This window comes from Pezoporus occidentalis, unplaced genomic scaffold (genome assembly GCF_034315485.1).
Source record: "Pezoporus occidentalis ecotype Australia unplaced genomic scaffold, CSIRO_AGI_Poc_V1 ctg25, whole genome shotgun sequence".
Taxonomy (NCBI): domain Eukaryota; kingdom Metazoa; phylum Chordata; class Aves; order Psittaciformes; family Psittacidae; genus Pezoporus; species Pezoporus occidentalis.
Window position 1 is genome coordinate 2,388,519 of NW_026914394.1, and position 27,204 is coordinate 2,415,722.

The window sequence follows — 27,204 nt, forward strand, 5'->3', positions numbered from 1 at the left end:
TGAGCAGCGAAGAGGGGACTGATGCAGATGCACTTGAGGTATGGTCCGCGTTCGAAGTGCAGCCACTGCGATCCTACCCTAGCTCACCAGCAATGGGGCTGGCCACTATGGCTTGGGACGATCCAGTTGCTGTGATAACACCCAACAGCACCATGCCAACATCATTCTGGTGAGTCCATGGACCTGTGATAGCCCACAGCTGCTGGGAATGGCTTATGAGACGTATCTACTTTCCAGGGGTGCAAGCTTTCGAGTGTTTGCAGACAGTAATTGCTGCTGGTACAGCACCTTGGGAAGGGTGCACAAGTGCTTTGGGTTGGGCTCCCCGCAGGGAGCAGGATTCCTCATTTGGAAAGACTCGATATACCGGCTCTGTTTGCTTCCTGCTCAGGAATTCAATGTGTTTCAGGATTAGGTGACTGTCCTTTTGGTTTCGGGTGCTGTGGTGTGACGAGGGAAAAGCGTGTGGGTGAGTGTAAATCAGCAGGGAGAGCTGTCTGTTTGCACCTGGGGATTTAGGCTTCCAGAGCGTTAATTTCAGGTAACCGTACTCCAGTGTGTTGGAGCATTTCAGTCTTGAAAAGCCTCTTGTGGATAACGAGGCTGAGGGAAGATGCTGCTCTCAGGGATCCTTAGGCTGGAGAGCAGGGATGGACAAGGGCCTTGCTTTAGCATTGCAGTTAATGAGCGAGTAGGTAGCCAGCACTTGCAAGAAAACACTGGGAGAGAGGAGGATAAAGACAAATGAGAGGTTCTGTTGCCTTTCTTGTAACAAACAAAGCTCACCTAAGTCTAAACCGTTCCAACTGATATGTTATGCTGGGGTGGGTGACCATGAATGGTGGAGGGTGGATGAGATAGGAGATGGTTCTGCTTGGAGGATCAGGGGACTGCCTGCAGAAGGCTTGGGTCCTGCAGCCACCTCTGTAATGGCTCTGCAGACCCTTCGCCATCCTCTCAAAGACATCCCAAAACAGGAACAGAGAGATGGTGTGTTTCACCAGTGCTGACAGTGCCAAGGAGAGCTGGGCTGGTGCTGGAAGGTCCCCACATTGCCTCCAAATTGGGCTTGTGCCCTCAGCTGAGGTGTCCTGTCATACAAGACATGCTGCACCACTGAGAAATGACTCTGCTGCACCCAGCAGTTGGTGGGATGGGGAGGAGGAGCTGTGGTTTGCAGCTTGCTGCTGTGACAGTGGATGGCCACCTTCTACCAGCTCAAGCCTGCTGCTCCTGATGCCACTGCTGCTTTCAACCCACGTAGGTGACCTGGCACTGGCTCAGCTTGTCCCACAAGCAGCTTAACCCCTTCCTGCTGGCCAAGTGGATGCTGCAGGGCCTGCCAAGAAAACTCAGCAGTCTCCTCGTGCACTTCCCCCTGTTGCTACCTGCAAAGTGAACGTGCAGAATAACATGTGCTCCTGTCTGCTGGCCATCCATCGGGGATGTGGGTCTTGCTGCAGCATGGAGTATCCCAGCACATGCTGGACCAAGTGAGGAAAAGGGCACAGTGCCCTTGCATGTGGCTGGTCCTGCACCGGGGGTTGAGTGCGGGTGCTGCATCCATCCTGCACAGATCAGTATCCTTACCACCTGCACCAGGAAGAAAGAGCAGCTCCCTCTATGGCAGCTCCTATAGGAGGAACTTTCTTCTGTAGGATGCTGTAGAGAAAGTGGTGTAAGAGAGGGGTGGGGGAAAGGCAATGTGACACTTCTCCATTTGACATCCCAATGGCTGTCACCGATGGATAAGCAGGCAGGAGAGGGGACCATTGGTGAAGAACACAGGAGCATCTGGGAGGGATGCTCACACCACAATGTTATGGGGGGAAGTCCTCACTGATGAACCATGGAGCCAAAACTCCTGCTAGGAAAACATTAGCCACTGTCTTGCCTGGGTCCTGCTCCCACTCACACCTTCTCCTGTTAATTATTACAAGGGAAGCGACGAAGACCAACGTGCACCAAAGTCCAGTGTGAGAGGGAAAATCAGCAGTTCACTTGTAGCCATGAGCCAGCAGACCCCGACCACCACAGAGCTGCCCGTGCTGCTGGGGGACACAACAGCAGCCTTTGGGGTGGCAGACTTCATCGTCGTGGTTTGCTACTTCGCCTTTGTCCTCACCGTTGGGATATGGGTGAGTCCCCAAAGTGACTGGATTTAGGTCTGCCTGAAGTGCAGAGCTTCTGATCCTCCTGGGTACAAAGGTGTTTGCCTGCAGAAGGCATCCTCTGTGCATGCTGTTATCCTGTTGAGCAAGTCTGGGGGTGACAGTGAACCTGCACATGGGAATAACCGGGGGTCACTCCCCGGAGTTCTGGGGATGAGATGATATCTACTTCCCATGCTGCAAAGTAGTCTCACACCAGGATTGAGGTGGAGAAGACTGAAATGGGACTTTAAACAGCTTTGGGAAGATTGCTGCTAGTTATTCATGTTGCTTTGCAAAAGCCTCTTTCCCAGAGGCTTGTATTGTTCTGGTTGTCTCAGGTGTTTTATCTTTCCCAGTTGGCTCATTCAAGGGAAGTCATTAAATAGGTACAAGCAGCTTCTTTCCAAAGCTGGGCTACTATAAACCTGAACAAAGGGGGATAAAAATAATGGGTGAAGCCTGGCACTCTTTACAGGTACACAGTAAAGTGTTTGGAGCTGATACTGAGACCAGACATTCGGGCTTCTCCTGGCCTGGTGGCAGTGCTGCTCACCACTCTGGCTGCTGCCATGTGCAGCAAACCATGGTGTTGTGGTGACTGACTGCAAGTTCCTGCTTGCTGCAAACAGCAGGCACAGGCAGCATCAGCCACATCGGAGGGGCTCGCTGGCCTATGGACATCCTATCACCCTCGGAATCCCTGCAGTTCTCATGCAGTTCCCAGATGGGGCTGTATGATGTGGCCATACAAGTGTGGGGCTGCTGGAAACCCTGAATCCACAGCAATGGGAAGAAGCAAGGCAGCAGGAGCTGCAGCAGGCATTGCTAGTGATCCTAGAGTGCCTTTGCATGTCATGCCCAATTGCAGTACTTTATGGCATCCCATGGTTTATAAGGTTGTCCTCTGATTCTCACCCATGTGTCCTGAAGGTATTGCCAGGGGTGCTGGACAGCAAAGAGGGAAATGCTTCCTCTTAATGCACACCATCATCAGAAGGTGAGCAGCTTCTCTTGGAGCTGAAAACACTTATATTCACATGGCTGAGAGCAGACGAAGCCCTAGGTCTCTCAAAATCAGACTTCTTTCACAGGGGCCCTGCTTCAGCCTGTGTCAGAGCCACGCACTACCTGTGCTGCTGTGAGTAGGGCAAGCCAGCTGACTGCAGTAGCACCCAAGGGAATAGGGCTAGGGTGGTGCAAGAGGTTGCTGATGGGGTGTTTTAAGGATACTGGGATGGGCATTGGATCTGACTTGAGGAGGGGGGTGAATGGAGGAAAAAGCTTTTCTTTCTCCTGTGCTTGCAGTCATCAATACGAGCAAGCCGGAGCACTGTTGGAGGCTATTTCCTAGCTGGACGATCCATGACTTGGTGGCCTGTGAGTAAAATGCATCCCTCTGTTTTACGTGGTTTGAAAGCAATTTTGGATGTAAGCAGGGCAGGTCTTGTAAGGGGCCCCAGTCCACGCATATTTTGACTGTAGTGTTTAGATGAAGAGGATCCCCCAGGAATCACCCCATGCAGCTTTGCTAATGGGCTACTGCATGGAGCTGCTGGGCTAAAAAGGATAGTTCAGAATCCTCACGTTTTCTCAACTTGATTTCTCTGCTAAAATCAGCAGTAAAAATGTTCACACTGATGGAAGTGAGGAGCACTGACTGCCTAGCTGGGTTTGAAACCCTTTGGCCCCAACTAAGCAAAGATGCTGTTGTCCCCAAGCCAAGAGAGCAGCAGGTAACCTAGGAATGTGCTATCCATTAAGCAGCATTTAGAGACTGGAGAAAAAATAATCCCAAAGCCCAGGACTTTCTGAGCCCTTGCTATTTAGAGTGAAGTTGAGATTATTGACTAACGATGTAAAGGGTATAAACTTCAAACCACCAAAGTATAAATCTTCACTACGAAGAACAAAGAAATCTATTGGAGATGCCTTTTCTTAGGTGTGAATTGTACATATAAAGACAGTTTAAAGTTTGAAAGGAATAAAAACGCCACAGGAATAGAGATGCTTCTCAGCCAATGCCAGACACCAGCACCATATATCTCTCCAGTGAGTCATGTGTAACAGAATGCACTTCTCAACCAAAACACTGTATTTTTGTCTTTTTTAACCTGGGATGTACATTGCCCATAAATTCATTAGGTTAGATTGTCAACCTCTTCCATCAGAGACACAGACACCTCTCTAAAATCCGTTATTTCGTTAATGTTCTCTATACTTCTGTCTCAGCCAAGTGACATTTAATGGAAAAGCTTAGATTGATGCTTTTCTCTAATTTGGAGGAGGGAAATTAAAAGAAACTAAAATGGAACATTTTTCCCCCAGTATTGCTCTTTTTTTTTCTAAAACAAAACAAAAAAACCAAACCCCAAAACATTCTCATTGCTTTCGGCTCCATCCACAGGTGGTCACAGGGTCTGTTTGGTACGGGTCAGCTCTTGGCCCTCCTGACTTACCGTTCTAGGTTCAAAGCCACCTCTAGTGCTGTTCACTTCTCAGTTGTGTTTGTCAGAGCTGATTCTCCCTCTGCAGCAGTCCTGCAGGCTCAGCTCCTTGTGGCCTCCCCCTTGAGTACATGACTGGCTTACATGTGTTTTGTTAGTGGGGTGACAGATTTCTGCTGTGTGTTAGACACCCTCCACTAAGCCCTGGTATTGCATTGCTGCTCCTGTGCAACGTAGCTTCTGTATTTCTGTGTCTGATAGAGATAGCAGGAAAACTGCTCACCTTTCCTGAGAGCACCACCTCCGCTGCAAATTCACGTTGTGGCAGCCCGCTCTCTAATCCAGGGTTTTCTTAGACAAGAAGGCAAAGCCGTTGGCAGGAATCAGTGTTGATGCCATATTAATGTTTTACCTTTCTCAAAGGTGAGAAGCAGATCTCATTCCTTGTTTCTCGTGAAGCAGTACTAAGGAGAGAAAAGCTCCTTGTTGTTAATGTGTCTAAAAACAATCTAGAGACAAAAAGGCCGGACTTGTCCTTCGGGTGACTCTTCATTTGACCCTGCCAGAGATTTGCTCTTGGCACACAGAAAGGTGAGGCTTTGTGCCAAATAAACGTGCTAATCAAGTCACATAGCCTTTGCCCTGTTTAAAGTGCCTTGGTGCTTGCTTTCTTCCAATTAGGGTGTCAATGAGCCATGCTGGGGGCACCCTACCATGCCCACAGCCTACAGTTAAAGTTAACTTTAGGCACTAGCATTTTCCAGCTTACTGCAGAGCTGAGCATCTTTGAACCTGTGTGTAGGCACGAAAGGCCTTCATGTCTCTAACATCATCCCTGCTATGGTTCAGGAATGCCCTCCCTTAGGAGGAACTCCAAGGGAGTGCTCCTGTCACCATGGGCGTGTAAAACACCACACACAAGTTCAATGCAAGAGGTACAGCAAGGGTCAGCAAGGTTAGAGAAAGCACGTTGCTGGCTGAGTAACAAGGCAATGGAAAAATCCTTCATGTTTCATGGACACTGAGGTGTTTGTGGCTGTCAGCAGACTTTCCTTACCCCACTGTATGCTCCATAACAGGCACGTAACTCAGGACAACTGACAAAGTGAGCCCAGATTCTGAGATTAGGCTTCGCATTGGAGTGGGGTGGTGGAATGGAGCAGGTACACCCTCTGTAAGATACAGAAACAGAGAAGGAAAGGAGAAGGAAAACCCACCTCTCCATAGCACCCAGCTACAAGGAGATGAGGCCCCTGCGAAAATGATACAGAAGCTCCTCAAGGTGATTTTCTGTTGTGCCTGTGCCATGTGTTTCAGATTGGAGCATCCCTGATGTCAAGCAATGTGGGCAGTGGATTATTCATCGGCCTGGCAGGCACTGGAGCAGCTGGGGGCCTTGCTGTTGGGGGCTTCGAGTGGAATGTAAGAGTTATTTACGTTGTCAACTAAGGTGTCACTGTTTACAGAGGGATGGGGGGTTTGTCTCCAAAATCAGATGTTAACATTATCAGCGACTGCAAGCTCTCATGCCTCAGGAGAGAAGCCTCCAGACATTCAGACAGCCTTAAAAACATGAGATCTTTATTTTACTTTAAGGGGAACCCACTAAAACTGTTAGCTCTTTGAACTTCGCAGAAGCACATGGCCATATGTTTAAGCTTTAGTCTGCACTCATGAAGATAAATAAAAGAGAATGAATGCTGAAAAGGTGCCTGGATCATCACAGGATTCTGGGTGTAGGGGATTTGCAGAACAGCAGAATGTGCTCCTACATTCAGTGTAAAGCCACAAGAATCAGCAACACTGCATTCCCCTGTCTCTGGGTGAACATCTGGGTGTGAAGGCAGGTCTCATTCTGGCTTGTTGAAGTGGCCTAGAAAACAGCCACTGTCACCACAGAGAGCATGAAAACCAGGCCCTTTGTGTGTGATGCTAATGGAATTTCTCAGCTGCAGTGATGAGGAGTGAGATTAGTGCCAGCCTCACAATAAACATCACTCACCTAACTCTAAATCTCTTGTCTATAGCAGCAGAGACCATTAATAGGGCCGGATGCTTGCCAAGCACAGGCAGAGCCCACAAAAAGCTCTTTCCTGGGATATCTATTCACTGCATTGGGTTTTATTCTTAACCATGAAGATCACCTTTAAGTCCTTTGTGAAGAAAACAGAGCCTATGTTAAGCCTGGTGCATGTAGGACATACACACCAATATCACTGTGCTTTAAGTAAATCTATTCAAGTCATTTTCGAAGCCCATGAAAACAAGATTGTATGTCAGGGCAAATCTAACTTCATGAGTTTAGATTCATTTCTTCCAGATTGGAAAGGGACCTTAGGTATGTCATTATTCTCTCCTTTTGTTGTGGGACATTACTTAGCTGCAGGGATCATATGAGCACCTTTTACCTAAGCCAGTTTCTGCCGCTGCAGGAACCACGGCCCTTCTCCTCGATCCCTCACAATCTCTGCTCACAGAGATCAGTTTCATTTCTGATAACTTAAATAACTGATCAGAGTAAAATCTGGACAAATGTAAGGTACTTGGATGAAAGGTAATGGCCTGAGACAGCTGGAAGGTAAGGTTTGATAATCCAACAAGCTTTTATTTATGTTCAAGAACTCCTGTTGGCCTTTTGCTGGTTTTCAGAGAAGAAATACGTGATGGGAGATGCCTTTACACCTTCCAAAAGGCCCTTCACCTGTGGCAAAGCACCTGAACTGCCCCTTTATCTGTCAGTGACAGAGGCACATCAGCGTCAGCTTGCAAGAACACCCCAGCAGAGTCTTGCTGTTGCTTATTTTTATGCCTCGCAGGGACAGCCTGCTGCCTCAGCCTCATCACTTGCTAATCAAGCAACAAACAGATGCTCCCATCCTCCTCTGAATCACTTAACTCTTCACAGGCACAGCATCAGTGGTTTCAAAGGCCACCAAATACAATGCCACCTTTCAGAGATCCAGAGTAATAGAATACACCATCTTCCGCAAAGAGACCAGTAGATGGAATAGGATGTGACACACCGAGACACACACGATTTAGGAGGATAACTTCAAAGGCTTCTAACTATATTGTAATAATTCCTCCATTTGTCCTCTCATCTCCTGAGCAGGGAGAAAAAGACAGCCTGCTTCCCAAATGCATTGCATGGCGCTATACCTTTTTGTTTTCTTACAATGTCCTGTGAAACGACAGAGGAGAGGGATGTTCCCATGTGTTGAATCACGTGCCTTTAATTTCCCTGTCTCCTTAACAGGCTACCTGGACACTTCTGGCCCTCGGCTGGATCTTTGTACCTGTTTACATCGCAGCAGGAGTGGTCACCATGCCCGAGTACCTGCAGAAGAGATTTGGAGGGCAGAGGATACAAATCTACATGTCCGTGCTGTCCCTCATCCTCTATATGTTCACCAGGATATCGGTATGTACCCAACTGAACAGCACCCTTGTGTCTAGGGCAGGGCTGGGTCATGCTGGTACCCTGCAGGGCTTCTCAGAGATAACTCCAATGTCCTTGAAAGGACCAGCTCAGCTATCAGAAACAGTAGCAGTGTGTCAGCATGCGGCTTTGCTCAAGTAAATACCTGCCTCTGTACTGATCATGGAGACCTCTCCTAAGAGAGAACCCTCATTAAACAGCAATGCACAATGAGAACTTTACAGGGACATGGCAGCTAATTATTAGACAGTGCAAGTTCCATAAGCTGTCTGCCTGCTTTTCCTCTTCTATCAGATCAAAGCTTAGGCAATAGAAACAGGGGAACTGCAGCATTACCCCATCTGAAGATTTGCCTGTGTCTTGTAGATCTGAAATTATCCTAAGTGATCGTAAATCTGTGGTTATTCTTGAGGCTGAGTGCAATCAGCAAACTTGCTGAGGGTGCATCAATCCCACTGTCCATGTTGCAGAGAAAGATGTTGAACAAGATTGGTCCCAGCACTGACCCTGGAGGGACACCACTCATGACCCATCTCCAGTTAGACACTGAGACATCCATATGTCTCTTTCTGTCACTTCTGTTGCATAAAAAAGGCATGGGGAAAGGGAGGTAGGTTCTAGCTTAAGAAAAAACTCAGCATCTTCCCTGCATTGCTTGTAGGATTGTACCCTACTGGTAGCCAAAAAAAGCAGTGTAAGCTGCTGGGTATTTATCTTCATTTAAATGCCATTAGTAAACAGGCAGAACTTACACATAAGAGATTTGTTAAGAACTACCTGTGCCCTTGGAGGAAGAGGACTGTATTTCAGACTCCATTACAGGGACTGAAAATGTCAGTCCTTTGTCTCCAGCTCACTGTCCCATGGCCAGTACAAGTCAGTTTTCCCTTGATCCTACTGAAGTGTTTAGATGTCAAATTGCCTTGGAAGACATTGACTGGAGATGAGGGACACATGCGTAGCTCTTTTCAGGGTTCTTCTCACAGGGTTATTATATCTCAGGTCCTGGGAGGTGAATTAAGAGGATTTCCAGGATGGGAGTATGGACTAAATCTCCTCCTCTAGTCGCCAGCTCTTGGTTATGTCACCTATTGCTGTCACCGCTGCCTCCAGGAGCTTTGCTCTGCAGGATTGAAGTATGGCCCAGGATGAAGTCTTGCAAAGAGGCACTTGAAGCCTCTTTACCCATGAGGGGTACAGGGAAGCTCTCTCCAGCATCACGATGTGCACAGCTACAGTCAATTTATGTGGTGAAAGCAGACCAGTCTTTCAAAATGACCTTCAGCAGAGCAGTCTTTGACAGTGCCTCACAGAGCAGGACCCTGGCCGCGGTCGCTGCTGTCTCATCTCAGTGCTTTCTCCTCTGTGCAGCTAATTCAGGCGTGGCTGATGGATGTGGCTGGTGCAGTTTGTGGGCATGGCAGGTGCTTTCTGTTAGGCAGTGCTTTTGTTTGTAGAGAGCTCATTTAGCGGCTGGCTGGACAGCAGGCAGGAGCTACAAGAAGGATCTTTCTCCCTATGCCTTTTGCCCAAACATAGATTAGCAAGTAGGGCACTGCAGAGAAAACCAGAGATCTCATTAAAGTGTTGTCAAAGGACTGATCCTGCGTGGCTACAGAGGTGTTTGTATGTCCTGCTGGGAAGTCAAATCACAGAAGACACTGTGGTTCCTGTGGTGTACTGACAGTGTTTGTCCTGTCGCAGGGTCAGGAGCTGCACTGGGTGCTTGCTTTTAAGGTGTTTATTTCAGGGACAGCAAATAGAGATCTTGCCCCATCCCTTCTGTCTCCCTTGGCAAATGTATTTACCTGTAGCTCACTCCACACCAGATTTGCAGGTGTCCTTCAAATTGGTTTCCCAACATAAGTATCTCCCATATCACTTTCAGTGATGCTATCTGTATAACTCCGGGTTTCACCCGGTTTCTGGTTTCACTTTCTCTGCCAGTAGGTTCAAAAAAAGCAAAGCTGATGAGGGCTTGTGTATTTCTAGTAAGGTCCTCAGCAGGTATAACCTGTTCTGGAGTCATTCTGGTATGCTGAACCGCATGGATAGAAAAGTGAGGCGTTGACCTGTTCAGATAAATAAATCATGGCACAAGACATCAGTGATTCTTTAGGGCCCTTCAAGCAGTAGTGTCTCCTGGCCACTTGGTCACCAAGATATAGTCTTGGGAAGAACCTGGTCTCTGCTATTTGCTCCCATTTCCCTCCTGTGTCTGCCTGTGGATTCCTGGACTCCTGCTCCCCATGGACGTCTTCACAGTCAGCAAAAGGAATGGCAGTTTCTGCCAGTACCTCTCTCTGACAGTGAAGGATGAATGCCATAAAGGCTGCTTGTAAGAGTCTTTATTTTGATGGGTTTTTAGACCCTTGGCATAGGACCTTGATCTTTTCACCCCCCTGCTCCCCCAGCTTCCAGATGCTGAGAACTGGAGGGATGATTTTCCTTACTCTGAGAACAAGAAGGCTCCCAGCCAACAGCCCCATCCTTTCTCCTCCTCTTCACCTTCGTGATGTCCTCCCTGGTCAGTGCTTTCAGCCGCAGAGGGCTGCAGGCTGCTTTATTATATATCCCTTGCACGAAGCACTACTAACGCCCGACTGCCCTTGGGCTTGTTCTGTTCTATTCCAGACAGACATTTTTTCCGGAGCACTGTTCATCCAAATGTCTTTGGGCTGGAACCTCTACTTGTCCACTGTGGTCCTGCTAGCAGTGACTGCTGTCTACACCATAGCTGGTAAATAGCTGATTCTAAAGGAAACACTATAAACTGGAACCTAGGATGGAAGTTTCTCCTTTCCTACATAGGGGAAGTTATTTGGGTCCTGGTCTGAGGGAGAGATTCCCCTGGTTGCTGGAAGTACCTGCCCTGTCACTCCCAGCTATTGGAAACCTATTCCTCTCTCTCTTCCTCACCCAAGGGAAACTGGTATGAGGGAACATCACTGTTTCCTAGGGGATTTTCTATCACTACAGAAGGCTCCCAACTCCCCTTGTGCAGATAGTTACCACCACCCATATTTGTTGTTATCTTCTCTTTCTGCAACATTAGCAACTTCAGATATTAAGATGCTGAACTGCCTCCAAGTCCTGTCATGAGAATGGAAAAGCCCTTCAGGCCGTTCCTCATGGGAGGGCTTATGACACCTATAGGCTCCTGGGGACCAGCTCAATGCCAGCTTCTCCCAGTGGGTCTGTCCTGAAATCACAGTCCTGGGGCCAAGGAAATCCTTTTCCCAGGTGAGGTACCTGTTGCATTGTGCATGGTGATGCATTCTGCCGGTTGTCTTTGGTTCTCCTGACAGGTGGTTTAACAGCAGTGATATACACAGATGTGCTGCAGACCCTCATCATGGTTCTGGGAGCTTTCGTCCTCATGTTCATAGGTAAGAGGAACCTACAGTGGCATCATACACTAGTTTAATGGTCCCAAGGTCATTAGGCCTTAGCAGGGTACCTCACCCTTTCATGTCTGGTGCCAAGGTACTTCACCCTTTCATGTACGCTGCAGAAATGAGTTTTAACAGCCCTTATTTACCCGGTCATCAGACTTGCTTCATCCTTTTTAGTAACTGTGGAGGAGAGGTTCGGGTTAAATTCACCTTGACAGTTTGGCTTTACTAAGAGTGGTAAAGAGCTTGAAACACTGCACTCCCAGAGCCAAATTCAACTCTCACTGTGCTCATGTAAATCTGGAGTTATTCTGCTCACTTTACTGGGAGTTACTGTGGAATCTTCTGAACATCATAAAAAATCAACAGGGAACTGACCAGCATCAGTCTCTGCTTTGAGCCTTCTTGGCAAACAGAGATACAGGCATGTCTTTTTTCGTGTCATATCTTCCTGCTTTAGCTCTTGGAGGGATATGAGCAAAGACTAGAAGCTGAGGACATTGTGGTGGTTAGGATCATGGAGTTTTCCTGCACTGATGCTCTTCCAGGATGCACTGTTAAGCGCACAAGGACTCTGGGCAAAATCCAACTGACTCCTGTAGAAATCTCGACTGCCAAAAGTGAGGGTGGAATGAAAAGCAAGGAGATAAGAGGAAGACGGGAGAAAATAAAAGTAATTATGAGTCTCAGATAAGGAAACAACAGCAGGATGAACCAGGCCTTAAATCACTGCCTTTTGATTTTCAGGATTTGAGAAAGTTGGCTGGTATGAAGGACTTCAGGAGAAATACAGCACAGCAACACCAAAGGTCATAGTCCCAAACACGACCTGTCACCTCCCACGTGCGGATGCCTTTCACTTGTTCAGGGATCCACTCACAGGAGACATTCCTTGGCCTGGCCTTATATTTGGACTCTCTGTGCTGGCTCTTTGGACCTGGTGCACTGACCAGGTAAAGAAAGTCTTTCCCTCTGCAGGCAAACTGCCACATGTTTATTTCCAGTCCAATCCTCAGCTGGTGGATCTGTGAGCTAAAACAAGACTGTGTCTCACTGTGCAGGAGTTACTGCCTTCCTGCTGGTCTAGACCGGAGTATCTTGTGCAATTCTTAGTGCAGAAAGAAAAGGTGGGTTTCTTCCATCTTTATCCCACTGTGGGCTGGTGCATACTGGGAAGTCTTCATGCAGTTAGTGTGACAAGGGTATGAAAATGTGGAGCTGGAGCTGGCTCTGCAGTGACCTTGTGCAGAGCTCCAGACAAGGCATTCATGTTCTTAGAGGTCTTATGTTTCTTATTCAATTCCAAAGTGGCAAACAAGGAAAACTCCTGTTTCTCGAGACACGGTGCTTTTGTGCAATGGAAACTTTAACCACAGCACCTACAGCCTGCTCCATTCCTTGTCTCTTGCTGCTGTGCAGCTGCCGTCTCCAGTCCTCAAGGTGGCTTCATTTCAGTCAAGGCTGAAATGCTTTCTATAAAGGAAATTTCCACGCTGCCCTCTCCTACAGCCTGTGCACCGAGCTCTGAGCAGTGGCAGCAGGCTGCAGCCAACTGAGATGGGAAAGTTGCCATTGGCACGAAAAACATGGTGATTCTGATGGATGAAAGTCATCCATGAGAACAGGAGACAGAGAGAGAATGGATCCTGCTCTCTCTTTAGTGCTTTTGGTTTACTCTTTGCTCCCTCTCTGCACTGTTTGCAGGTGATAGTCCAGAGGTCTCTCTCTGCCAAGAACCTCTCCCATGCAAAAGGTGGATCGGTGCTGGGAGGATATCTGAAAATCCTCCCTATGTTTTTCATTGTCATGCCAGGAATGATCAGCAGAGCTCTTTACCCAGGTAAGCTTCCGCAGGGCTTTATACCTGCCATGACTACTAAGTTCACCAGCACTTTTGCACCTCAGAAACTGCTGTCCTGCAGGCACACTCGTACAGATTCTTGTAGGACAATGGTGTTCCCGTGCCCTTCCTCTCCACCTCCAGTGCTTCCACAGTGTGGAAGTCACTGAAAGTATCTATACGGGGCATTTTTTTGCCATTAGAGGCATATAGCTCCCTGCTGTGGACATTGTATGCATCTAACTGGAGGAAGTCACTGAGATGGAATACAGAGTGTAATGCGGCTGTTCTTCAGGTCCTATAGGCTACTTTCATTAGGTGTTTGGTGGGGGTTTTAGCAACCTACCACACAGATTCATTCAATTCCTGGGGGACTACGGAAAACAGCCCCGTTTTCCTATTGTCTCCTCCTGTTTTCTCCCAAGGAGGTCTCATTGCTGGATTCTCCAGAGCATGCCACTTCCCGGGAAGAATACCTCTGTTAAGAAGATTGCTCCTGGAGGGAAATGCCTCTCTCCCAGTCTCCTCAAACAGGAGCAAGCCTGCAACATCCTTGGTAACAGGTTCATGGAAACAGTCCAGTTCCCACAAACAACAAACCACCAAGGGCTACAAGTATGCAACATCCAGGAGAGTTATATCTGTCCCCTGAACAGGTTGCAGGATGCCACCTCAAAGTTTCACCTTTATTTGATGATAGAAGGCATTCTTCAGCTCCACTCATTCTCGCTGTATTCCAGCTGCACCTCTGAATTTATACAAAACCACACAAGGCATCAACATCTGTTCCCTTGAATTAAACTGCCTATGGCTCCACGGGGTTTGCACTGACCTCTTGTTCCTTTCCTGTCTTCTACAGATGAAGTGGGCTGTGTGGACCCAGACATCTGTAAAAGGGTCTGTGGAGCTGCTGTGGGCTGTTCCAACATCGCCTACCCCAAACTTGTGATAGAACTCATGCCTGATGGTGAGAAACCTTTATACAGGTGGAGGTGGGGCTGAGCCATGTGCTGCTGGGGGGGGGGATCAGACTGCCCTTATCCATCCTAAGGATGAGGATGCAGCTGCCAGACATAAGGATGAAAAGACAGCGCTGAGAGGCCGAAGGTCTAATCCTGGTTTTCCCTTCCCTTTTTTGCTCCCCCAGGGCTCCGGGGTTTGATGATTGCTGTGATGATGGCAGCCTTGATGAGCTCCCTCACGTCCATTTTCAACAGCAGCAGCACTCTCTTCGTTATAGACATCTGGCAGCGGATCCGCAGAAAGGCTTCAGAGCAGGAGCTGATGATTGTGGGCAGGTCCTTACGTTTCTTTATGTCTCATTGCTCTCATCATGTGTTTCGAGGGCAGCATTTACATTCTCCAGTCTGGGCTCACTGAGGAAAATCTGGTGCCTAAAATATAGAGTGGAAACACAGCCTGGGAAAGAGCATTACGTTTTCCAGCTTCATCTCGGACAGACCTGGTCAAAGAGAAACACTGAGTGTACCACTGAGCTATGTAGATCATTGCCTCTCTCTTCTCTAAACTTAACATAAATACTGAGTGCAATGCAACTTTTAGAGAAGCCAAAGGAGCTCCGGAGCCACTGGCACCAGAGGTCTTTAAGAACATGTTATTTTTGCATCAGACAGGAGTGATGCATTGCAATTACTCCTTTCTTTTTCAGGGAAAAGTGCAGAGCTGGGCCTCCCAGCTCTCTGTCGCTGTGGTAAGTTATAGTGCCCTTTGCGAGCAAGCTTTGGTGCTGCATTATATCAGGGGCATATAAATTCTCCTCCTGATAGCAGAATTTAAGCTGTTTTCTGAACGTTTGTGGTGCTTTTGCTCTCCAGTCATGAGCATTAAGTTCTAAACTTTGCTGTGGGGTGGCTGAGGGGTGCAGGCAGTCTCATACTCCACCACCATACAGTAGTGAGAGGGGAAGAACCTCCTTCTTGTTCAGCAATACGGAGAAACCTCTGTAACATACAGGGCAAAGATGAAGGAGGGTTACAGTATGCACCTGAGACCACAGAAGCAATTCTAATAAGCAGTAAATGAGTTAGAATTTGGCAATGGCGCTAGACTGAGCATCCTATCTGCTTGGAAAGGTAGCAGAAGGACTGCTTCCATGCTTCCACAAGCTTTCAGCTCCCTCTATCTGTTACATCAAAGAGCTAGTCCTTCGAAGAACATGTCACTCTCTAGGACATACCAGGCTGAAAGGCTTGCACTGATCCAGCCCACGGTGGGAGCCACCATGCCCTGTGGATCTCTCATGCATGTTGACTGGCAAGCCCTAGCTCAGCTCACTCTGAAATCTGTGAAGTTCACTTTGGGAATTGGTTGAACTGACTTTCTAGAAGGGAACACTCTCTCTGCACAGGGAAAGGTTCTTCTTGGGAGTCTTATGCGGAGTTTTCTCAGGAAATTCTGAGAGCAATTGGAAATTTTCCTGAAAAACTCATTTTCAAGTGTGCTCCAACACCTGCAGAGCTAATACAGTTTTATCCTCATCTTCCAGAGTCATTATCCTCATCCTTATAGCCATCAGTATTCTCTGGATCCCCATCATTCAATCGGCCAACAGCGGCCAGCTCTTCGACTACATTCAGTCCATAACCAGCTATCTGGCCCCACCGATCACAGCTCTCTTCATCCTGGCAATCTTCTGCAAGAGGATTAATGAGCCTGTAAGTAGAGTGTCAACAACCAATTAATATACATATTTAGTTTGATGTGATAAAAGAAATAACTCTCCCCTCAGTGTCTGAGACTCCAAACTCAAAGTCAGTCCAGCTAATGTGTGACAATTAGACTTTCCCTGGCATGCATTAGTGGACGTTAGCCCAGTCTCTAGTGTTGTATGTGTTTGTTTGCTTCCAAGCAGCCACTGCAAGTGGTACTTCTTGGCAGTCTTATTTGAAGGCATGGAAGGCAAAGATGTTCTGCACTTTGGGGATGATGTGTCATTCTAGCTGGGGGCATGTTGTTAGGAGGAGACTCTTGCATTGTGTGTGCTCTATCTGTTCCATGTTCAAGGGCAGAAAGAGAAAATAAGGATTTTTAAACTGAAGATACCCTCCTTTGATGCATGTCAGTGTGGGTTTCCATCAGGCATAAAAGGTCTTGGGAAAGGGAAGAGAGAGGAAAGGAAGGGAAAGGGAAGGAAAGGGGAGGATAATTTCAACCAAAGGTAACATGCAGTGACCTTTCCTTTATGCTTGCCTTTTCTCAGGGTGCTTTCTGGGGCCTCATGTTTGGGCTAGCTGTTGGTCTTGTTCGGATGATCATGGAGTTTATTTATAGCGCACCGTCCTGTGGTGAGGAGGACAGAAGGCCAGCTGTGTTAAAGGACATGCACTACCTCTACTTTGCTTTCGTCCTCTGTGTCCTCACTGCGATTGTCATTGTCCTTATCAGTCTCTGCACCCCACCGATCCCTGAGGAAAAGGTGAGTGATGTGCAGTGGCACCTTTCCTCAGAGCCCCCGTTTGGTTTCCAAAAGATGTCTGAAATCTGTCCTTTCCTTTTCCTCCCATGGTTAAGAAATGGTGTGTAATGCATATGCTGTGAAGAAGCCCTGGCTCCTCAGCTTTCTATTCCCCAGGTTGCATAGTGTTAATGCTTCCTGAGGCACTGTGTGCTCCAAATTGAGTGTGAGTTCCCATGCTGTGCCTAGAGCTGGGCAGACACCACAGCCCATCATAGCTGGAAGAGAAAGGAAAGGAGAAGGGGAAGGAGATGAAATCGCATTACAGAGCACTGCTGAGGAGGAATTAAATATATCTAATTGTAGCATCTACCCAGTTTCAGCAGAGCCAGCATCAATCTTGCAGGCAAACAAGATTAATATCTTCTGCAACATGGGCATTTAGGAAAACAACATTTTGTCCCAATATGATCTCAATTACATTTAATAACTTTGAGTCAGGCACAACTTTCTTTTACTTAACACATTAAAGTGGTGCAGAGTTGGGAGGCTTTATATAATAAGACCTTAGAGCAGCTATTCCCAGTCCCAAGTTTTAAAGCAGCTGTCAATATAACAAATCCTGCCATCTACCTCCAAACAAAGGTTACTGGAAAGGTTTAAAAGACCTATTTTTTTCCTGTCTAACTGCATGAGGAAACGCAGGTGATGCCATCAGAGCATTTTCTATCTGTTGCTTCCTCATAACTTGTAAAGCATTAACCAGTTACATCAATGTTTGATTGAATGTTACCCAGCTCCTAAAGATTACATGAAAGCAGGTGCTCAGATAGAGAAGAAGGAGGGAGAGGGAGACTGTCTTTGTGTCTGCTTTGAGATAAAGTATCAGCTTTTATTAGCTATCAGAGGATCCACATGGGAGAGAGAAATACTGACAAGGAGGCACCATTAGTTCTGCTGCTTACGTTGTTCACTACTGCTCAGGGGTGGCCAGATGGTTGCCAGCAATTAATTACTGTGGTTTAATGAGTTCCCACTCATCATCTGACCTGTGATAACTAAACATGTGCAGTGCTCCCTGCCCACAGCAATAGCAAGATAAGATGCATTAACACAGCACTGGCAAATAGCGAACATCACACCAGCAGCTTAAGAAATGAAGAAGTTGGCCACAGCACCTACACACTTTGTAGTCTGACCTTGGAGGTAGAACATCTAAGTCATATTTTAAAAGGGAGAGTTCTGATGAAGAGGTACTGTAATAGCATCAGGGAAAGAGAGGTTATGAGCATAAGAGATTCCTTGGAGGAGATTTTCAGTAGCGATAGGTGAGTTTATAGGTGTGGGGCTTAAGGGACATTATTTGACATAGTCTTCATAAAGCCAGTGCTCAGAAAAGGTGGATTTGGACTGGAAGCGGTCCAGGAAGGAAAGCCAATGGAATGGTCAGGGAGGATAGGATTTTGTCTAAAACTGTGTGCAGTTATCCCAGAGAAGCAAAGTGTGAGTTGGTGGAGGTGGTGACTGCCCTACCAGGTACATCTAGAGATCCAGGGAGGGAGGAGAGCTTGCTAAAGGGGCAGAGCTTGCCATGAACAAACATAGGCTGGGCGTTTTTGGGGAAGTTTTCTAAAGAGGGCTGTTCAGGATAACCTTTCAGTAGGCAATGGACCCCACGTACTGCTGAGCTCAGTGCTTGACCTCTGCATTAATGGTTCTGCGGAAGACATTTAATGAGAATTAATGATATTGCCTGTGGCAGTGAGAGGCTGGACACAGAGACCCAGATAAATTAATCATCGGATGATAGTGATGACCATCCATGTTCCATGTGCCCCCCTGCCTTCAATACCTTCTTACCACAAAGACAATGATACGGGGTGACAGGTAATTTGTGCCACACAGTGGTAGCCAATTCCCTCTTCCCATAGCTCGGTGGCATGGGAAAGCCTGCTCCTCTTTGTTTTTACTCTGATTTCCATTCAGGTTCTACTGTTTATCCTCAATTTCAACAGCAAAGTTCTGACCTTGTTCCTCAGAGAACAGCCAAAGTGAAGGTGTGGGCCTTAAGCTGAGGTAGGTGCCAACATTACTGGGTTATTGCCTACGTGGCACGAGTCAGAGTGGGCAGCATTAAAACCAGCAGTGTTCATTTTCCCCTCAGTCAAACTCACCCCAACTTTTGCATTAAACGTGAGTGCAGATGTAGGTTTGGACCACGGTTTCTCGTGGTGTCCTGCAAGCAGGGCTTGTCTCCTCATCTCAAGCTAGTCTGTGGCTGTGCTGAGATGGCTCAAGGACACAAAGGTTTTGGGAAACCAGGATGGATGTGTCAGGCTCTAACACTGGGTAGAAACAAGCACTTGAACTTTGTGTTTGGCCATTAGTGACCTCTAGCTGCTGGGGTTTGGCATGCAAGCAGGCAAACCTGTGGTGAAGAGCCACTGTCACCCATGATAGTGGCTGAGAGGGGAAAGCTGGTATTGGGTGTCCTGGTTGAGGATACCTGAAGCTCTGGTGCTTCTCAGTCCCATGTGCTGGTCAATTCACTTTATGAGCCCTGGACATTTCCCCTCTAAAGATTGCATGGAAGTAGTTCTGCCAGTGCAGTGCTTTGAGGTGTAATGATGAAAGACACCACATAAAAGCTAGGAATTACACCATTTATTTTGTCAAGGAAAAGGAAAAGAAAAACAAGCCACCAAAGAAAAAGCCAAGCAAATAGAGTGATAGATCTTCCTGCAGCAGATGTAAATCAGCATAGCTCCATTGTCTTCAAAGACCAGGAGCAGCTGTTGAGCACAGTTATGCCACTTTACACCAGCTGAGGATCTACACTGGACAACTTTAAATATCGAATCTCAATGTTTTTAGATAGTAGATGCGCTTAAAAGGAGGACAGAGATTTGTATCTGATGTTAGTGGTACAGCTAATGTGTCTGGCTTTAAATGAATTACAATCCAAGAACTGCAAGCTGTAGCATTTTCTCCTGCTGTTTTGGACACTCTCCCATCCCTGTGGTGATTGATGCTTTGCTGGAAAACAAGTATGCAAGGAATTTGTTTGGTATGCTCCCGAGTTCATATGTCTTCATTGTAGGTAGTCCATATTGTGTCACACCGTCCTTGAAAGCCCTGAAAAAGAGCTTACAATTAGATTTGAGACTGTGAAGCTGAAACACAACTGTCAGGTGCCAGATGGCATTTTGGAACAGAAGGATTTATTCTAGTTTACAAACAACAAAAGGAAAACTTTGCTGAGCTCTTGCAAACTCCCCTGTGCAAGGAGAATGGGAGGTGGGGAAAGGGAGAGGAGCAGCCTGCAAAACACAAGTGCTACACAAGTTAGGTGACATCCCCGGGGGTTAGGGCTCACTCAGACAGGCTGATGGATTGGCAGTTCCACACGATGTACTTTGGGATCGGAGATGTTTTCCCTGTGTCTTGAGCTCTGGCTTCAGTGACTCCTTTAGGTGTACAGCCCAGCACTGCTTTGGCTGGCCTGAACCCACACCATGCACCCTGAGGTGCCGCAGCTGAAGGTCTCACATCATATTTAGTGCTATAATAGCAAAGCACACTCAGCTCCTATGGGAACCAGGCACGAAGAGAGGAGCAAACTAAAGTGGGGGGGACACAGGGCTCTCCGAGCAGTGCCCATACATAGCTCTGCAGTGGGGAGCAGGGACACAGGGCTCTAGAGGACCAGACAAGCAGCTACCCCCTGTTCTCCTGCTCAAGGTCAAAGTCAATTATACCAACGCAGCTCCCCTGTCAGCAGTTCTTATTTATGTATTTGCTTGCTTTCTCCAGGCATGCAGAACAAGTGCCATCATCTGCTTCTCCTATCCCTGTCCCTCTGTGGATCTGTGCCAGGGAACTGTACCCATCTCCGTGGTGGCCTCTATGGCCACCCAGTGCTGCATTCTGCCTCAGCATGCATCCTTCTGGCAATGGCAAAGAGGAGAAAAGGGGACTCACTCAGGGAATTCAGCCACCCAAAACCCACATGGGGAGCTTGAAGTTTGAGTGTTGCTGTGATGCTTCACCAAGGAGCCCTCTAGGGTGATGGTTTGCTTTATCTGGCCATGGTCAAAGTACCAGCACCTGGCTGGGTCAATGAGCTAATGCATATGAGGTTACCTGTACGTCTATGCTGCTTTCAATTGGGAATTGCTCCTGTCTGGCAGAGTCTGAGCCGCAGGTAAACATCAGCCCTTGCAGATTTTGCTGCAATATAAAGAGTCGGTCATTCAGAGACGCATAGAAAGAAGAGGGAAAAGAAAGGAAAGTTCTGGAAATCCTCTAGTAGCCTGAAACTTTGCTGTGTGCCAGTGACATTTCCTAAGTGATTAAAAAGAAAAAAAAATCCCTGAGAAAGATGAGGATCATCAAATCAAAGCAATTTAGCACATCGTGACAAGAAAGATTAGCCCTGCCCAATGCTCATCTTGGTTGAAAATGATTTAAATAAAGCTATAAATCTTCTGGAAATTATGCAACATTTTGTGTCAGCTGGAAACTCCTGCCTAGATCTGTGTGTGTAGAAGTCAGGAATTAAACTCACGTGTCAGGGACATCACTTTACTTTGTAAGTGACCCATTTGAGATGTTCATTTCCATACGGGCAGAGCAGGGAAGCAGCCGCTTGTCAGACTTCACCTGGCCTGTTGTCACCGCTGCAGCTTTGCTGCCCTGGTCCCATCCTGTGGCTCCTCTGATGGGCTGGAGCTGGGGGACAGTCCATGGCCCTGGGTAGCAGCATTCCAATGGGACCGATGAGCATCATCCTTGGCCAGAGCACACAGGGGTTAGGATGTCCTGGTGTGCCATAATCAGTCAGAGCAGCAGCAGGCCTGGCTTAAATTCACACTGGAGCCCCTGGGATGATTAACTCCATCCTGCAGCTGCAAAAAGACCACTGTGAGGTTTGCAAGATTAACACCTCCTGTGCACTCTCCGCATCCCAGGGAGGAGAAGAGTTTCAGACCTGCTTTTGTAAAGCAGATTGCAGCCACAGCAGCCTGCTCATCATCTTCCATCACCTTCATTGACAGACTGCAGACAGAGGTAATGTCTTGGCTTGGCTCAATAGAGAAAAAAAAGAGGAAAGGCTTTTGGACAGCCAAGTCTTACTGTGTATGTCCAGAGCTCATTTTTTAATACTTTTAACTATCTCTCTTGCTCTAATGTATGGTGTAATCCTGCATGTGAATTGTAACTTGATATTCACCACATCATGGCTCTGTCTGTCCCATAGTTGCACTTCTTGAACACATACACACAGTCATAGAACAGAGACACAATACTGCTGCTTTTCCCACTCAGAGCCCTGACATAAGCTCATTTGGAAGTCCACTTGTCCCAGCTGTGGGGTTTAGTGTTCCCATTGGGTTTTCCTTTCCTATAAAACGACAATTGAAACAGAAGATCCTCCAGACCCTCCGCGTGTCCCAGAGAAGGAGCTGCTCAAACACCAGTGTTCCCATGGCCATATAACTGCGTCATGCTCCTATAGCCATACACCTGCATGCTAACACCTGACTGCTCTTTCTCTGCTGAGGGTACAGTGGCTGGCTGTGATTGACTGTAGCCAGAGAGGGTTATTTTGGCTGCTGCTTCCTTTTTTTGTAATTGATTTTTTTGCCCTTCCCTGTTGGAGAGCTGCCATTCTGGATGCAGATCATCATTATTTCATGTCAATCAAGTGACCCTAGCAAATGGGAAACCGCTTCTTCATTGGCTACTAAAAGGTTACTCCTGGTGAAGACAGGGATGGAACAGGTTAATTATAAAAATACAAGGAAGGAAACTAGATTAACTCACATTTTTTTCTCAGCTTTTCAGCTCCAACTGCGTGGTACCAGTCTTCTGGTCCAGAGTGTGGGGACCTGTGCAGACGGGAGGTGAGATGACGTGGGAGAATAACTGTCACCCCAGAACAGGTCTCTCAGCACCATCTTGGATCTGCACCCTCAGAAAGGAAGACAAGAGGCATGCCAGTTTGGATGTGACAGGCAATAACCTGTTTGTTCTCTGTCCCACTTTGCAGCTCGCTTCCCTGACGTGGTGGACAAGGCACAGAAAAGCACCTGCCATCGACCTGAAGGATTACAAGAGTGGAGGAGCACAGATCAACACAGCAAACAGAGAGAGAGACTTGGTTGAAAGCACAGATTCCGGCGATAAGCAGGAGGCAGGTAGGAACACTCTGAACAAGCACAGTTATGCACCTGCGAGTGCACAGCCAAGATCTCATGCAAGTCCCTCTAAAGCTCATGACATTCACTGGAATTGGGGCACAGCTTTATGGTATGCCAGTTATAAGGATGTGACAAATGTAAGTATTGTGGTTCTTGGTCCTCCCAGTGTCTCTCCTAGCATTTACCCCCATGTTGCAATCCTCTGAATGGCTCAGAAGAGCTACCATTCCTAGAAAGTAACCATTCAGTAAAATGATTTTTCTTTCCTCCTCTCCAGAATAAATTATTTGCTTATGCAAACTACCCCATTCCAGTTATGCCCAAGTTACACTTAAGGCCTTCACACTTAATGGTGTGCTGGACTTCTTAAATGCAAGTCAGTGGCCACTTACTTATGAACACCCCTTGGGAGGGTGGAGGTCTGTGCTGCTGGGACACTGCTCCTTGCTCCATTGACACTGGAGCTTTGTGCCATGGTACTGCATCTATCTGTCTGTCCCACCAACATGCTCTTGAGGAGGTTCACAGCACTACTGCAGGCATAACCAAAGCTACCACTAGCACTACAAAAGTTGTGGCAGGCTCTGTAATTTCAGCTTTCTGCACATAAAAGTGCCATTTCTTACTGTCCTCATCATTGATAGGAGACAACCCCCTTGTGTATGTGCTAGAGATGCCTCCTCCTTACCCGTGTGTGGGCTCCATGGGCCAAGCTCACCCAGTGTTGCTGTAATGTACTGTATCAAAATAGCATCGTGCCCCAAAGGGACAATGAGACACTAGGAGCAGACGCGCACTTCGTGGATGTCCTAGGATAAATCCACAAGCCCCAGCTTTCTCATTTACATTAAGCCAATAATATCTTTTATCTTCCTTTAGGATACAAGCCATGGTTAAAACTCAGACCCAAATTGCTTAAATAGCTGTGTGTCCTAGCAAGGGTACTTAGTAAAAAGGCAAAGAGTCAAATGAACTCAAAGAGGTGTCACGAGACAGAACGGTAGCAGGAGATGCTACATAGGCAAGTTCTTTTCAGAGTGGACAGAGGTTTATTCTGCAAATCCATTCAAAAATGCAGCTTTCTGGTTTTGAGCTTAACCTTCCAAGGTTACAGAGCAGAAATATCAGAAGAAAGGTATATACACAAGATGTCTTCACTCCTTCCTTTTGCTGGTCAGCCCAAATGACACTGGTACCAATCACAGCCAGTCCAAACAGAAACGAACAACTAAAGAAATCTCTTAGTATTTTTTTTGACCCAGCAGAGTGAGTTTGGGTTTAAGATGAATGCAGCCATTCAGTGTTATTTATTATTTCTTATCAATTCCTAGCTCACTTAACTAGCTCGGATTCTTATAAACAAGTGTCTTGGTATTTTGGTAATTAGTACTGATGGGAAAGGAAATGTGAAACACAGCAGCTGACAGTTTAATGAGGTTTCTTTTCCCAGGTAACACCTTTTACAAGGCCTTCTGACATTCTGCATCTCACAAAAAGTTTATATTTGGAAAGAACAGGCAGTGAAATACACACGGCGCAGGGCTGACAATTAAAGCGCGTACTTCACCCGGCGTGTCACGTGTAATGAATGAGCCAGGGTGTCTCTAAATGGACCATCATGCTGTCAGGAGTTCATGAAAGTGGATGGAAGCTGGGTCAGGGAGGAGGGGGAAGAGGTCTGTTAATTAACTAATGAATGATTGGTGTTGCAATCAACAGAGTGTAATCAGGCTGCGCTGTACATGGTTCAGCCAGAGAGCTCTTTACCCTTCCCTTCCCCATCTCCTGTCATCATCTGGCATCTCCCATGCAAGGTGCATTTCAAACCCACTCCAGATTGGTCGATGCACCTCCAAACTAGTGGAAGGAGGGAGGGAAGAGTCCCAGCTAGATGATAACACCCAGTGTTTTGGTCCATCTCTCACAACAGACAAGCCTCCCTGCTGGAAAATGCTGTACCTGTGGTTCTGCGGTCTGTCCACCGGCCCCAAGCCCACCCTGTCCCAGGAGGAGAAAGCTGCCCTGGAGCAGAAACTCACCAGCATCGAGGAAAAGCACCCGTGGAAGACTGTTTGCGATGTGAATGCTATTCTCCTGCTGACCATTAATGTCTTTCTATGGGCATATTTTGGCTGAGGTAGGGTCAGGCAGTGTGTGGCTTTGGTTTCTCTCGGGGGCCCTCATGTTCTTGTCTAAACTGGAACCACGCAGTGACAGAGACCCTTGTGATGGTTCCCAGATGTGCCTGAACACCTTGGTGCAGCCCTTCCTTGGAGGCACTGATTTCTGGAAATGACTGCAGGGCTCGGTTTCTCTGTAACATAAGATGTGACCAAGACTCAACACATGCAGGATGCAGGGGGTCTGTGAGGCAACATGTGGTGAAATCAGGAGACTTGGGGTCAATTTTAAAGGTCTAAGCCAAACAAGGAACAAAGGCTTTGGAAAGCCCAGCTGTGGCATGGCTGAGTCCTCACTCCCTTTGTGCACCAGTTCAGGGCTGATTTTGCACTGCTGTATTTAGGGGAAGGACTTCTGTTTTACACCAGTGTGGGGAGGCTTCCCACCCTCCCCGAGCCCCATCATCCTGCCCACTTTGCCATGCGGTTGGTCTTACAACAGCCTGAGCCTGTTTACTTGTCAGGCTGCTCCTGCCCCTTAACAGCATTGCCATCAATAAAGGTGCCTTAGTAACAAAGCCAGTTCTGACTTTGGGTTATTGTGGTTATGTATACTGCACTGATGCACAAAGGTCTCCCTGGGACCACAGTGACCTGGCTGTGGTAGGGAAAGGAAATACCCAGCAAGGCTGGACCTTGTTTCCAAGAGTAAGTCCAGGCTTCTCTGACCCATCTTGTTACTATCACATAATGTGGTATGGCCATAACTTTTAAAACCATCTCCAGAAGAACAGAGAGCAGTACCCACTGTTAATATCTTTGGTGGTTAGGATGCTCACCTGGAGATGGCTAAAAATGCCCATAGGGATGTAACCCTCCACTCCAGCATCCAAGGGGCACGTTCAAGCCATCCAGCATGGGCTCTGCAGGGAGGTAAGGGCATGCAGTGAAGCACAGCTATAAAGACGAAGAAAATGAGTCATGATCCAGCAAGGAGAAGAGAAACACAGCTCTGTGCCCACCTGGATACATGGTTCCTTTGTTCATCATCAATTTGGATGGCGGCAACTGAATCAGCCGTGCGGGATGGGGTCTGTGCTGTGCTCGTGCAGGTCAATGCAAGCATTTTCTAAGGGGAAAAAATAGATTTCCTTTGAATAAGGGAGATCTCAGCCCCATCAGTCACCTGTGCACCCCCATGGGAAGAGGCATATGACACAGAGCTTGCCTTGCCTTTCCACTACTCAGTATTGAGCAGGTGGTGCCCAGATCAGAGGGTGCCTCAACACATTTAGAGGAAATCAAGTTACCAGCTGTGATTAATAGCTGGTAAATGTCTAATCATAACGGACACGTTTCTAATGCATTTAGCAATACCAGGGCTCCTGCCTCCTTGCCTGGAGCAGCGAGGTGCTGAGTGCTCCTGAGCCACAGAGCCCCTTAGCAGCACTTAGCTCAATGGCTTTCTTGCCTCTTTATGGACCACACATCCGCTAAGGCCATGTGGAAAGCAACACAGAACAGGATGAGGAATATCAGGGCAGGGTTTAAAAGGTTTGAGGTTATTCTTTTCCCCCAAGAAAACTTCAGGTTTGTGGGGAATAGAACTGAAAGTTACTAAGCCTTTTCTTTCCTTTTTAATGACACAAATAGCTTTGATCTGTGGTTATATGACCCTGACCCATCTCACAGCATGGACCCTGGAAGATGATGTTTCTTTTAAAGTGATGGTGTCTGTGTCAGTTAAACAAAGTAATGCACTTTGAGAGATGTGACTGCATCTCTGAGCTTGGCCCACAGAAGGAATGGAGACATCCGCATTGCCAGATGCAGCCAGCTGTGTGCCTACAGGAGAAACACATTTCAGTGGGAGTTTTATTTGACTTACTACTCTGCTTGAAACCACTAAATTGAAATGAAAGATAAAAGAATGGTTGGGGAGGAGGAGGCTGAAATGGTTTATTGAAATAAGCCAAAGTTCTCTCAAAACATCTTGACCTTTGCTTGTATTATCTAGGAAAGCACCATATTTAGCTGGAAAAAAAATCAAACAGAAAAAAAAAAGGTTATATTTTTCCTTCTGGTTGAAGATTGGGGATGGGGGGGGTTGCCTTTTCATGTTTTTTTTTCTCATTTTAATGCCTCTGCTCCTTCCTTTTCTTCTTCTACCCCCATTCCTTCTGCCTACATCCATG

The 27,204-nt window shown here is 47.2% G+C and overlaps 1 protein-coding gene and 1 long non-coding RNA gene across 2 annotated transcripts; one reads left to right on the forward strand and one right to left on the reverse strand.

Annotated features, from left to right (window-relative positions):
- SLC5A9 (solute carrier family 5 member 9) lies at positions 1-25,591 on the forward strand. Its single transcript, XM_062623201.1, has 15 exons — positions 1-169; positions 1,941-2,138; positions 3,459-3,530; positions 5,915-6,019; positions 7,854-8,018; positions 10,671-10,776; positions 11,345-11,425; positions 12,179-12,384; positions 13,136-13,271; positions 14,131-14,238; positions 14,419-14,569; positions 15,778-15,946; positions 16,492-16,707; positions 22,739-22,886; positions 24,820-25,591. The coding sequence occupies exons 2-15, from the start codon at positions 2,010-2,012 to the stop codon at positions 25,023-25,025; spliced, it is 1,998 nt and encodes a 665-aa protein (XP_062479185.1). The 5' UTR covers positions 1-169; positions 1,941-2,009; the 3' UTR covers positions 25,026-25,591.
- Positions 19,329-20,425, reverse strand: LOC134165981 (uncharacterized). Its single transcript, XR_009965718.1, has 2 exons — positions 20,063-20,425; positions 19,329-19,821 (listed from the first exon to the last, which is right to left on the reverse strand). It is a non-coding gene; the product is annotated as an uncharacterized LOC134165981 (long non-coding RNA).
- Positions 25,592-27,204: the final 1,613 nt, after the last annotated feature.

Bases quoted from the DNA above. Each gene is read 5' to 3' on its own strand.
- SLC5A9 (XM_062623201.1), top strand. From the start codon at position 2,010: ATGAGCCAGCAGACCCCGACCACCACAGAGCTGCCCGTGCTGCTGGGG. The intron at 6,020-7,853 runs GTAAGAGTTATT...TCTCCTTAACAG, and splicing joins TTGGGGGCTTCGAGTGGAAT to GCTACCTGGACACTTCTGGC. The intron at 22,887-24,819 runs GTAGGAACACTC...CTCTCACAACAG, and splicing joins CGGCGATAAGCAGGAGGCAG to ACAAGCCTCCCTGCTGGAAA.